Below are 13,173 nucleotides of genomic sequence, written 5' to 3'. Positions count from 1 at the left end.
TCCATCCTTTGCAAAACATGGCCATCTGAAGAGGCCCAAAAATACACCGTGAGCTTCTCGAAGAGGGAAAGTCGGGATCTCCTCGTGTTGCCCTGGTGCATGGTCGGTATGAGCTGATGACACTGGATCGTCAAACAGGCCAGTACGGGTGGACGATTGGATAATATGTCGTTTGTGCAGCTTGCCGTCTCCTTCGAATTGATGCACCCACCCACCCGCCAATCCGGTGTTGGCAGCAAAACCTGCTGGAGCCTTTCCAGTGCGGGTAGCTCCCTTGTTTCAGGTGTGATGGCCTTTCGGCCGTTTCCTCCAGACATGAGGGAGCTTGGGGCGAATCCTGGTAGTGATTGGTTCATCAGACCGAGTGCTAGAAGCCCAATCAAGCATGGATGGCAATGATTGAATTGATGATTCTTATCCATATCGTCATGAGGCGGAATCTGCACTCAAGCACTTCCCCTGAAGATGAACAGGATGGCCGCTTCCAGCTTGGACTTTACGAGATCTTGTTGGGGATGCTATCCTGGATATCCCACTACCTCTTCATTCTCGCCGTTTCCCGGCGACAGGTTCTTTCTACAGCCCAAGTCAACACCCTCGTCAACAACTGAGGGTGCTTGATTTGTCTGTTGATATGCCCATACTGGAGAAGTGACGGCTCGGGCCGTTGGCGACGGTTGATGCGGTGCTCATTACGCAACAGGCTGAAATCAGCCAGAGGCTGTGTGCACGCCAAAGTCTCTTAAAGACCCTGACATATCCACCGCTGCGGTAGATGATAGTATCACTGGGTGCCATGCTGACCTCGCGACCAAAGAGAACTGGAGGCCCCGCTCGGTCGTCGCCGGACCCGTTGCCGCATGCCGACCCTGAGGGCTGATCATGAACCAAGACACAGCGGGCGCCTCAGAACAATGATATGCGCGTGCCCCGTCCTGGCCACCTCTCCCCTGCTTTCCAGATCTTGTGCCATGTGACACCTCATCTCACCCCCAGCTTTCGAAAAACCAAGGGTCTCTTTGAGCGACGCAGCCCGGCGAACCATGAGGCTATCTGGAGCCAAGCAGCTCTTGTTCCACCTTTCAAAATTTCCATATCCAGACAACGCAACCTCGCATCCTGCATGAACGATTAGCAACCTTCCTCGCGTGTTGTTGCTTTTCCTGCTCGTACCGCTGCTGTCAAGTAGTGCGTCACAACTCCAGATCTCGTGACAAGGCGGCGGCAGCTAGCTATGGTTCTAGTCCCAGATTCCAGGTCTGCGCTACACCAAGCCACGGGGTGCATGTCTAGGGTGATGGACGACATTGTGGTTTGCTTGCTTAGCTCTCCAGGATGTACGTCCCGTTTCGTCGGCTAAGTACGGGAGAAAAGTAGGAGGAGCGGATCTGGACCCGGGAGGTTTCGGAAAGGAGCTTTCTTGATGTGAGAAACTGATAGTTGGCCTCGAGCTTGTCCTTGATGAGTTATTCTTCCCGTCATTCCAGAAGGGACTCAGGGAAGCCTACAAACATCTCAGTCTTTCTTTCTCTTTTTCCTTTGTAGTAGGGAGTTTCCCTATTTGCTATGACCTTACCCTCATCGCTTTTCTCCCCCACGACACATTATTCTCGCGACTCTTTCCCGTGTTTGCTCTTGTCGGCGTAGGCTTGGGCTTGCAATTAATTAAGCTCAGCTTCACAGCCAAGAGATAGTGGAGTAGGTGGGGCTAAGTGGAGTCAAGATGCCAAGGCTTTTCTTCACGGGAGCGCCACGATGCCCCACTTAGGCCAATGTCCCCATCAAGGGATGTCACCTTGCTTCGATATGGCAAGCGCAGATTGGAGTTGAAGATGCATTGAGGAGGCATGATACGTACGATTGATCACTGATTTTGGTGGTCAGCCGTCTTACTCTGAGTTTTTATCTCAAAGTTACATCACAACAAACCCCCAAAACACGGAGACTTGCTAGCAGAGAACCTATCTCGTTTATTTGCGCGCGCGGCTTTTCTTTCCGTGCTGCATTACTTCCTGCAGGCAAGACCGACAACACCATCCGGGCAGGTAAGGAGTAACGCATCTAAAGCGAGAATGAACAAGACCAAGGGTATCTGGGAGAGAAACCCAATGGTTTCAACCTATCGTTACCTTGATCTCCTCCGGTCAGACCCATCTTTGGGTTTTTGGTCACCCCATCGCATTACCCATCGCGGGGTTTAATCACCCGATCCTTTCTATCAGATATGGATGCCCATTGTCTGGGTACCTAGTCCCGTCTGCCTCACTCACTTGGGATGAACGGCCACCTACAACGCCCCTGAGGCTAAGGCAGCGGGCATGCGTGTCTGAATATTTGGGTGGCTACAGTGACATTGGCCCTCGCATCTTTTTGGCTTGAACTCACGCGAAGTTTTCGACATGTGACGATAAATCGGCTTGCTCTCTCTCGCATTATATGGGATCACTGCGATTTGAAGCACTAAGCCAGGCCCGCTTACAGCGAAGGGAAAATCGAGCCCCAAACTCCAGTCGGCACCCATTGCGGACTTTGGCATCTGGGGTTACCCTACACAGCTCCATGGTCCATCGTGATCGAACTTTGCTCACCGGTTACCACGTCAGAGCCGGATATGGCAGTCATTTCGACGAGACGATTGGTGGATGCAGCCCCGGCCACGCCAGAGGGGTGCGACCATCGAGGCCGGTCAGAAACGACGCGTTCGTGAGGTGCCTGGAAGACAGTCCCTGCGGTCGGCGAGATGCCATTCCGCTCACTTCAGTCTCCTCCTCAGCACCAATACTTCTATAACCTTTCTTGTGGGCCCCTCCACCTCTCCTCTCACTCCAGACCGTCCCTGTCAATATGTTCAGCCGTACGCACGAGAGCAAGCACACCACCACACCACTATCTCGTCAACGCTGCAGCCATGAACGGCCATGGCATTCGTTTTGAGCTGGCGATCAACCTCTCGTTAGGTATCAACGCTTGGTTCATTTGATCCTAGAGATGGCGCCTACCGCTGCGGAGATTGCGCTGGTTGGGCGTGATGTTGGTGTTGGTTAGCTACAACAAAATCACTTTGCCACCAATATATGTGCCTGCCTCTCAAGTCATCCGTTAAACATATCATGACGATGGTAGATCATCCCGATGGTCTTGGATATGCACTTTTGGAAGCCCTTTTGCTGCCCGACTGCATCACCTTCCTTCGCCGATTTGGAAGATCCGCGCTTGACGAGATGGCCGGCCTTCAAATCATGGGGCACCCTTGCTCTATGTCATCCTGCAGCTCCCGATGGTGGTGTGGCTCTCTGAGCATGAGTGAGCCTGATGCTGGCAGCGGGATATTTTAGCAGACGCCCAGAGAAGCGGAGGCTCCTCCCAGTCCGCTTATACGACTCGGGGTGCGTTCAACGAGACAGGCCAGTACGACAAGGTACCTTTCGGACGGCGCATGTACTGTCAAGTTCCTCAGTCTTACCACCGGACTGGAATGAGAGTCCTCCGGGTTGGGACATAGGGTACTTTTCCCAACCTAACTTCAGTGTGGACGATTTCACATCAGAGGTCCGTTATATGAACTGGGTCCTTCACCTTGTTCGCCTGCAGATTCAGTACAGCGCTACTTCTCTCGGCCTGTCCTCAAATTCACTTACAATCTCGCAAGCCTCAACCTGCTTGCCCCGGGTATTCGTGGATTCACACCTCAGGACCAGTAACTTTTGGAAATACTAACTCCCATGATGTTCGTATGTCTCTTGGCAGAACGCAAGTAGATGGGCCCTCTTTGAGTTCACGAAGTATGGCAAGGGAGCCTGGATGATGCCCAGCGAAAGACCTATGCATCAGACCAGCCCGGGCCTGACCGAATGCTGATACAAGGCAGTCATACCTCTCAGTGTGGCCGGAACTCGGAGCTTTAGGCTCGAACGTAGTGCCCTTGAAACGTGCCCAGGTCATGTCCACGACTGCATACTCGAGGCTCAACAAAGTGCATCTGACATATCACATCGAGAATCTAGACGTTGCTCATCAGCCCAGCCTTCCTTCCATCTGTCTTCTGAAAACGAAGCACCTCCTTCCCTTTCGGTTCATGTTCGGAAGGAACGAGGGAGAGTCCCACCCAATCAGGCCCCCATCTACAGGTGACACAAAAACTCTCCCTCTTCAGAGGAAGAAAAGGGGTATACCATTCTGCACTGGAGCTGGAGTGCATACAAGGCCCCCAATCAGAGCGTGCACCTTTTTTTTTTTTGTTTTTTGTTTTCCCTCCATTGAGATCCCCAGTTGTCAACGTCAGCGGTCGTGAGGTGTGCCTCAGCGATATCATCCGCTAAGAACTACGATCGGCTGAGTTCGCGTCGGAAGGTAGGCGGAATAATGTTGGGACAACAACAGGCAACGCGGCGACACGCGTGTCGATGTACAATCGGACGGGAAGAAGCCCCCCTTTGAGTGACCAGCCGGTCTCAAACAGATGAAATATCTACATTGGATCCAGTTCCTCGGGAGCTCCCACCACAGATGGTTTGCAAGCTGCCAGTGTGCTTCCTACCCAAAGCAGAACCGGTGGACGAGGACTCGCAGCTGGGAGAGTCTCGTTCAGGTAGGTTGCGCTCGACTGAGGTTGCGCAACACCCCTCCCTCTCTCCGAATGTAGGTTCTTGTTTGACCTTGCTTCCGGTTTTGTTCGCTAACTCAGTCCAAATCGGGTCCGGCAGGCTTCTTCTCGGTCAGGCCCAGACTCTCACAGCATGGACCGCTTCCTTTGCCACAAGACCCTACACCGCGTCGAAACTGACCATGGCACGACTGCGCGTCTCATGCGGTGATCAACGAGAGAAGCTCCGTGATCAAGTCTAACCAGGCGGACACGGCGATCGATTTGCGGAGATTGGCATGCGCTGGGTGGCTGGCACCTGTTTCTCTGGGAAGAACCTGATGATGGTCTCCGGTTCGCCGACGCGATATACAATACGTGGCAAGCGCTTGTTTACAGGGGCAACATGACGCAAAACAGCAATATAAGGGGTCAGGGATTGCGGAGCGAGCGACGGACGACTGGCTTGGGATTTGTCTGGAAGACCGCGTCGCGCAGCTGCTCGTCATACAAGCGTGTCATCACGCGCATCGAGCCCTTCGGCCTGCCGGGACGAGGCGTCCAAGAGGAGGGACGACCACCGCCAGGTGCTTTTCTCCAGGTTTTTCGTGGCATCGTACCACAGGCCATGTTGGAGAGCTTACTTGGCCTCTCCCTGCTGACAAGCTCAGGGATGGGCTTTCTTGTCTCGTGCGAACACATGTTATCGGCTCGGTGCTGTCAAGTCAAGGAACTGCGTGGTCTCACAGACGGATGCGGGCGGCGCCGAGGCTCGATGAATCCCAGAACAAGATCCGTGATTGCCACCTCTCCCCCCCCCAGTGCTGGAGGTGGAAGGGGCTGGGGTGGACTCATTCCGGCCGTTGTCGTTGCTCTCACGTGGCCGAAGCCAGGATGTGAAGATGGAAAGCAGGGGCTCTGGGCTTCTCTGATCAAGCCACTCATCAGAGACAGACAGGATCTGATACTCCCAGGAAGTCTCATCGAAGGGTTCCAAGTCGGTACCCAGCCGCGCCTACCCACGATACAAGACATTTGATCAGCCAGCTAAACGTGGTGGACAGGGGATTGTCTTGTTCAACATGGCATGCAGCCCCTCGGAGGGTGCGGAAAGACCGTAGAGCAATCAAAGTTTGCAGGGAAGAGTTTGCAGCCAGCTGAGCCATGATAGCAAACCATGGGGAGAGGCTACCATATCACTTCGGCCCCGAACGGCCAGCGGGAAAGATCCCTGACCCCGAAGACGTGACCCGATTCGTGAGAAAAGGGCATATTCACAGCCATCGAAAGGCCTTTCGGTCAAACGCCAAGAATAGCAGCAACGCTGAGGGGGTCATGATCATCAATCAGCACTGTCATCATGAGGGGCAATGATGTGGAAGGACCGACTCCATAGAAGGGCCTATTTTCCCTCCTTGCCTGTCAGAATGGCAGATGGCGACTTGGCCTCCTTGTCCGACACTGTTCTGTGTAAATGGTCCGATCCGGCACCCCGTGTTCTCAGGACGATGGTATGTATTCGACTTTTGTGAGAGGTACCCGTCCTGACAGTGCCGCAGGTTTGTGAGAGGTGAGGTGTCTCGTGTTGACCTCCCCCTCTCGCTGCGGAAAGTCAATATTGAAGCCAGCCACATGCAGCGGCAGAGAATGCCCTGGAGTTTGTCGTGGCCAAGATGCTGATGGGTGTGGGTAGTCGACGTACATGTAAGTATCGATGTGCTCAATACACACCCTTTGCCTCTAACAGCCATCTCCAAGACCCAGAACAAAGGGATTTGACTTAACTCAAAGAGAGAGTTGAGGTGAGGCATGATGTTCATGTATGACATGAGATAGAAGCATGGCCAATCTGTCACTTACTGGCAGGTCGTTCACGATAGAGGCTAATGACGGTTGTGATTCTAGCCCGCCCCACATTTGACTCCTTGGTGGTTGTTGTTGTTATCAGATCGCCTGTTTCTGCTTGATTCAAGTCATCTATCTCGGGCCTTCCGGGTGCAAGCAGGCAAGAGCAGACTTTTCAGACGAATGGAAAGGCATGCAAACCTGATAGGTGTTTACGATGCCGAAGAGACAATAGAAGCAAAATTGGGCAGTGTTGCTGCAGAAAACGAAAAGAACAAATCCAATGAGAGGCCGTCAACCTGTGCTCCCCCCCTCCTTTTTTCCCCTGGCAACCTGGAAGCTGGACACGGGACAGGCGCATCTCGCAACCTCGTGTGAGAGCTCTCTATTCTCGGGATGATCCGGAGAACCTAGGGGGTAAGCCACCTGAATAAGCTGAAAGGACTAAAGATTTCAAGGAGAAAATTTAGGCTCTAGGCAACGGTGCACTTGCCCACCCCTCTCCGAAGAGGGAATCACAAGATACGGTCTTTGTGTGAGGGTGTCTTTTGCAAGGGAGGTTGAAAGAAAGTCCGCTAAACTGAACAGAAAGAATGCAGGCAGGTAAGGAGTGGGTCTCGTGGTGGGGATGTAAACGCTTTGGCCAACAGTTTTTGAGAATGATTTTAGCGACTCCGCTGGGGGGGCGCTTTCTGGCTCTTTTGGGCTGACAGCTGGGCTGTGATACGCTGCCCGCAATGGGCCAATGGAATATGGGGCCATCATGGATTTGTTCGCCGCCTCCGCCCGCCGGAGAGGAGTCACCGTCACAGCGGGAAACATGACGTACATTTTGAGATATCAGAAATCAGTAGTGCTTAAGGTATGGTTACCAACCTTCTTGTCTAGTGAATCACATAGACACACGAGAAAGGTCCTTGTGTGTTCTGGCCGCCCCTCTTTGACCGAGCTTGAGCACTTTGTCCCTTTCTAATCCTGCTTGTTAGGTGGCAGGAAGGCGAAGCAATAAGGCAACTGTGTATTGGGATTGCGGCGAGCATATTTGCAATCCATCCGCCTTCCCGTGACTTTTGTGAGCTTGAGCGGTTTCCGATTCTCCCGATTTCCACATTGTCGATTGTCGATTTGCATTACTTTGCTCCCGAAGAACACACACATCACGCCCACGCAACAAACAGAGAAGCAAGCGCAACTCGGTCCATTAGGTACCGACCCGTTCATTGCCTTTTTTTCTTCGAGTCACCAGAAAAAGAAACGCGCACCACTCACGAGCTTTGGCAACCTTTATATTTTTAATTTTAATTCGCCATCACCCAAAGGCCTTGTTTTTATATAGTTTCGCTCTAGATATTTCAGAGAGGAAGCAAGAGCCCAAAGTAATCAATGCCGAAGAAGAGACACCAAAAACAATATTCCAAGCCGCAGTCCACAGCACCAGCGTCACTCAGCAGCAGTACGGCTGCTAGCAGGCACAACAGCCACAATGGTGCGTTTCGTTTTAGTTCTTTTTCTCTCTTTATTGTCTGCTGGTACCACACCGGAGCCCCGCATGATGTCCACATTTCCCCCCTCCCCGTCGTGTATCCCCGCAGCCGTTGAACGTTGAACCGTGTTTGGGGCGGTTTGGCCCGTAAATTGGATAGTTCCATTCTACACACCCCCTCCATCGAACTCTTTTTCACCCACACCCTCTGTGTGTGTGTGTGTGTGTGTGTTGATCTTGTTTACCCTGGGGGGCGGGGTCCCATACACAAACCCAACAGTTTCTGGAAAGGGTGTGAGATACACTCTAGTGGGATGATTAAGCAAGACTAACATTCTCTCGATACTTTCTTTCCTGTCATCACAGACGACCAACAACAGAACCGTTCCGTCAATGAGCTGCTCGCCGACTTGCGTCGGGCGGGGCTGAGGGACGGTGGCTCATCGCAAATCCGTCCAGCAGAGGCGTTTGTTCAGCCGACTGTTCCGCCAGCAATACGGCAGATCCTTCAGCTGCCGGAGACGCCGGCGCCGCCACCAAGGCGTCCGGTGCGGGTTGATGCCACAGGTAGGAGACTGCCTCCGGGACCGGCGCCCCCGCGGAGCTGGGTATCCAGGCCTGCGGGGAGTGGTCTGTATAGTGACCCTCGGACATTGATTGAGTTTGGTGGGGCGCAGAATTATGCTCAAAGACCGCTGCCGGGTATGATCTTGCCTGCAAAGGGGAGTTTGATGGATCTCGTGCTGAAGGGGTTTGCGAGGACGTGGGACTGGCAGGTGGAATATTGCCGGTATATTCTCTATGAGCTACCAACACGCGTGAGAGGGGCGTTGCTGGCGTATATTGGGTTGTATAGTGAGAAAGGCCTGACGCTGCAGGACATGAGAGCCATCCTGCTTCCCCCTCCTCCTGTGGTGTACGAGGACGACGAGGACAGTCACTATGAACAGGAACGACATGGAGAGTTCCTCCCCCCAGGCGTCGTGAACGACGACTTTTCCTGTCTTGACCTGTCCTGGTCGCTGGGGCGGTCACTCAAGATCCGCGAGCTGTCAGATTTCTTATACCCACCCCAAGCGGCAGCTGTTGTATCAACAGCTGATCCCAAAGACTCATGGGACGCACCTGATGACGAACCAACGCTCGAGCCGTCAATACCGGCCGCCCTGCTGCCCAACTTGACACACTTGTCGCTGGCCCTCGATCCGGAACATGCCCATAATGTCTCCTGGCGGCACTTGCTTTCTTTTGCTACCCATATGCCGAACTTGACGCACTTGAGTCTGGCGTTTTGGCCGGAGCCATCACTTACCCCCAACGCAAAATTGGCTACTATGCTCACTGCACAGGGGCAGGTGGTTCAATATGGAGCCACGGGACCGTACAGTCACAGTTTGGACAACGACTGGACAGAGGCGATCATGGTGTTGAACCGGTTGAGCAAGAGTTTGTATCGGCTCGAGCATCTGGACTTGACGGGTTGCGGACTATGGGCTTCGGCGCTGTGGTCGAAGAGCGGACATGATATGGTTGATTGGGTGGGCGCTTGGGGGAAGGTGGAGAGGATAGTGATGTACGCAGGTTATAAACTGGGGGAGGAGGCAGGGAGCAGTGAGAGGGCGAGGTATGAGATGGTGACGGAGAATGCGAGGAGGGTGGAGAGGCATGTGAGGGGACGGAGAGCAGAGAAGGGGATGGGTAAGAGAGGAATAGTGGTCGAGACTGATGAAGAGGGAAAGGAGTAATATCTACCGGGGAGTAGGAAGATATTGAGGTATAGATTCGTCAGGGATCTGGGGACAGGCACCAGCAACTACCACTCTACGATATTGACAGCCTTTTATTTATTTATTCGTAACCCTCAAAGCCTGCTACGTGGTCTTCCAGTAAATCCATAGTACCATACAATAAGCAATGCTCAGTGGTCATTTCGAAGTCCTGTTCGTATCAGAAGCAGGAGTAGCCATTATCAAAACAGACAGATCCTGCCCCTAAGTGAAATGGATTGAGATGATGACAAAGGCAGTACTCAAACTATTGACATAAACTATGCACACGCATTTATTATCTTTTCATGCAAACTAGTCGCCTCTAGATTTCTTGGTTCTCCGAAAGATGGAAACTCGCAGCCTGGAGGCGTGGTATGAGAATCTCTTACAAAGCCCTAAACCACTGATACAGAGTATATGTTGGAAACAACACTCCATAGAGAAACCAGCAAGCCCAGAACAAATAAAACGATGTATTGACTGACGAAAACTAAATGATAAAAAACATGAATGATTTAAAAAACGATGCAAAAGGTAAGGACGAAACGTGATTTGAACACGTGACCTACCGGACTGCAGCCGGTTGCTCTACCCCTGAGCTATTCGTCCTGAGAGGAATCAGCTGCTGTTTGATGGTGTGGCAATTGGATGTAACACTTATAAAAGTGAAATGCCGCCGGATATCAACCTAAATGAGGGCAAATAATGAGTATGAAGCCATTTCCTAACATTTTAGTACCATCAAAAAAAAAAACAATCCACAGTACTACCAAGTCCTGATAGTACCTGCCACTCTTCGTGCTGGTTTGGCTGACACAGTGCCCTCCCGCATTCCTTCCGCTGCTCCGCACAGTATGAAAGTGGGTCACCGAACCGCAACTTGGACTGGATCACATCTCACGTTCATTCGCCAAAGCTCATCTTACTTTTGACTTTTACACAGCTCATTGCTTTTCGTCTCAAACAATCAAACCGAGCTCGCACATCATATGCCATCAATTTGTGGTGGCACTCATCTCTCTATTATTATTAACTACCTGCCGCTCACCAATTGATCCTTGGTCTGAGAAAGCGCACGGCGCCTGGCAGTAAGTGCTTCATCAACAACTAGAGGTCAACACTGGTCTCACTCGGCTCAATGTTTGAAGTCATGGAGGAGCCTACGGATAATAGGTATGTCAATTGAGATGTATCATGCAGTACTTACTCTCGCGCACACATTCTTTTGATCATTCCATCAAATGAGCCACCGTCTTGCCGGAATGGTGAATCACGTCTCTCATCTCAACATGAGACGTGTAGTTTCCATGATCCCCGCCATGTAAGATCCACGAGACGATGGGCTAACGCAAATAATCACACATCCAGAATGGCAGAAGAGCCTGTACCACAGCCAAATGGGGATGCCGTCGCCGTCGCTGCTGAGGTAGTCACTATCGTAGAAGCTGCCGACAAGAATGCGAGTGATGTCGCCCCAGTTGAAGTAGCGCGCCCAGCCAATAGCATACAAGAACACCGACCATTCTCCTGGCTGTAAGTCGCATCCTCGCATGATTAGCATCGCACATACTGACATAGACAATCTTCCCAGGGAACCTCATCCCATATTTGTCATCGCCTTAGTCGGACCCGAGGAGATACCGTTCGGTATCCAAAAAGACTTCTTGTGCTCCAAGTCCTCCTATTACCGCAAGTTCTTCGACGAGAATGCAGACCAAGAATCCATCGAGAACATTGTCAGACTCCCAGAAACACCCACCGAGGTGTTCGCGTACTGCCAGAACTATCTCTACACGGGCCAGGTCTTCCCATCACTGGATAACCTTCCCAGCTATGATGTACTCATTGGCGTGTGGAAGCTTGGCCATATGCTCGGCATCGACGGCCTCTGCGATGCAACTCTGGACGCCATGATTGAGTGCAGACGCATCACCGAACACATTCCCGCAACACCACTTCTTGTACAAGTGTGGAAAGATACTCCCGAGGGCTCTTCGATACGAAAGCTGCTCCTTTCGTGGGCTGCCGAGTATATGAGATCGTCGGAGTCCCGGACAGAGTTTGCGAGGTCGTTGCCGCAGGAGGTGTTGAGTGAGTTGGTGGTAGCTATGAGCTCACTGGAGAACAGCTCCCCCCTTGATGAGCGGGCTGGATCCGATCCTGCCGCCCTTGCCCCGGCCGCAGAGAAGCGACGTGACACTGAAGGGGGACAGGAAGGAGGACGACCTGCGAAGAAGCAGCGTGTGTCGGAAGCTGGTACCAACGGGTCACCCCCTGTTGTCTCTCAGACCGCTTCTGGTCGCAAGACGGTGACAAAGGGAGCCACCGCTTCTGTGCCAAAAGCCTCGTCTAAACCAGGCCCTAAGCGCCGCACTAGTGGAGCTGCGATTGCGAGCCAGCAGTTTTCAACGAACCAGAAACTGAACTTTTGCGCAGACCTACTGGCCAGGATGCTCTCTGGTCCTGGTAAGCCCGCTTCACCTTTCCTCTCACATTACTTGAACTGATATTAACGTCTATAACCAGGCTTTTGGACCCGTGTTGTTGGGCCCTTCAAGGATCCCGTCGACCCCCAGCGTGATGGCGTACCCGACTACTTCAACGTGGTCAAGAAGCCCATGGACTTGACGACGATGAAGAACAAGATGGACAACAAGGAGTACAATGACGAACAGGAGTTCCTGGCAGACATGAACCAAATCTTTGCGAACTGCTATGAGTACTGGAATGAGACTGATCCCATGTGGGGCGCGGCAGAGAAGTTGCAAAAGTCGTTTGAGGACAAGTTTAGCCAGATGAACAAGTGGATCGCGAAGATGGAAGGGGATGAGGGGCATTAGAATGGCTCCGGTACTGAGCTTCGGAATGTGCCTGCTTACCTATTCAAGCGCTTCACCTGTTCTACCTCCGGTTTCAGGAAACGTTAAAAAAAATACAACTGTGCGGCTGGGGGGAGGACGAGCACCTCCGAGCAAAAGACGAAGACAAGCACGTCGGCACAAAAGACGAAGAAGAGCGTGGCATGGTGTAAGATAAGGGAGAATGTCTCTTACTGTCAGCAGGAGTTTGTCTGGGTCTTGGCGGCTGGCTTTCCTTCCATTTATTAATGATAATTTGGGGGTGGGGAGGAGGGAAACCAAAAGGTCGCGTTTCATTTTTATGGTTTTGTTGGGATGGAACACAGGTAAAGACGAAAGAAGAGAAGGTTACAGGTTGGAATCATGACGGTTAGTGTACGGTCATAGGGGTGTTAATGGTCCGCTCTCAGTAACCAGGGCTGTGATCTTTTGACCCAAACAGCAGCCGTTGGAAAGAATTTCCATGGAGGGTTTCATCAAGGCCCTGGGTGCCCCTGATGAAGTATTTTTGAGGTATTGGCCAGTACGTGCCAAGGCCCTATCGAAGACCGGTCGAAGTCAAGATAAAGGCCCTGGAAGAAGGTGGCCTACGGTGGATATGGCTTGCTGTAAGGCCCTGTAATTGACCATACTTTG

At 52.2% G+C, this 13,173-nt stretch overlaps 4 protein-coding genes and 1 non-coding gene across 5 annotated transcripts; 2 read left to right on the top strand and 3 right to left on the bottom strand.

The window, feature by feature from the left end:
* Window positions 1–981: 981 nt before the first annotated feature.
* Window positions 982–1,308, bottom strand: QC761_0026300 (uncharacterized protein; the record flags this gene model as incomplete). Its single annotated transcript, XM_062872173.1, has 2 exons — window positions 982–1,119; window positions 1,174–1,308. The coding sequence occupies 2 exons, from the start codon at window positions 1,306–1,308 to the stop codon at window positions 982–984; spliced, it is 273 nt and encodes a 90-aa protein (XP_062736123.1).
* A 14-nt stretch (window positions 1,309–1,322) lies between these two features.
* On the bottom strand, window positions 1,323–2,037 carry QC761_0026290 (uncharacterized protein; the record flags this gene model as incomplete). The annotated part of the gene is made up of 3 exons (XM_062872172.1): window positions 1,323–1,457; window positions 1,577–1,648; window positions 1,930–2,037. The coding sequence occupies 3 exons, from the start codon at window positions 2,035–2,037 to the stop codon at window positions 1,323–1,325; spliced, it is 315 nt and encodes a 104-aa protein (XP_062736122.1).
* Window positions 2,038–7,252: 5,215 nt separating this feature from the next.
* On the top strand, window positions 7,253–9,777 carry QC761_122910 (uncharacterized protein). The gene is made up of 3 exons (XM_062875552.1): window positions 7,253–7,289; window positions 7,414–7,913; window positions 8,277–9,777. The coding sequence occupies exons 2-3, from the start codon at window positions 7,811–7,813 to the stop codon at window positions 9,653–9,655; spliced, it is 1,482 nt and encodes a 493-aa protein (XP_062736121.1). The 5' UTR covers window positions 7,253–7,289; window positions 7,414–7,810; the 3' UTR covers window positions 9,656–9,777.
* Window positions 9,778–10,216: 439 nt separating this feature from the next.
* Window positions 10,217–10,288, bottom strand: QC761_0026270. Its single transcript has one exon. It is a non-coding gene; the product is annotated as a tRNA-Cys (tRNA).
* Window positions 10,289–10,437: 149 nt separating this feature from the next.
* Window positions 10,438–13,005, top strand: QC761_122900 (uncharacterized protein). Its single transcript, XM_062875551.1, has 5 exons — window positions 10,438–10,852; window positions 11,048–11,212; window positions 11,271–12,145; window positions 12,206–12,657; window positions 12,685–13,005. Exons 1-4 carry the CDS (start codon window positions 10,818–10,820, stop codon window positions 12,517–12,519), a joined length of 1,389 nt encoding a protein of 462 aa, XP_062736120.1. The 5' UTR covers window positions 10,438–10,817; the 3' UTR covers window positions 12,520–12,657; window positions 12,685–13,005.
* The last annotated feature ends 168 nt before the right edge of the window (window positions 13,006–13,173 follow it).

The sequence above is a fragment of the Podospora bellae-mahoneyi genome (genome assembly GCF_035222275.1).
Source record: "Podospora bellae-mahoneyi strain CBS 112042 chromosome 1 map unlocalized CBS112042p_1.2, whole genome shotgun sequence".
Lineage (NCBI taxonomy): Eukaryota > Fungi > Ascomycota > Sordariomycetes > Sordariales > Podosporaceae > Podospora > Podospora bellae-mahoneyi.
The sequence above is the reverse complement of the archived record's forward strand: the minus strand, read 5'-3'. Positions and strand labels throughout refer to the sequence as shown.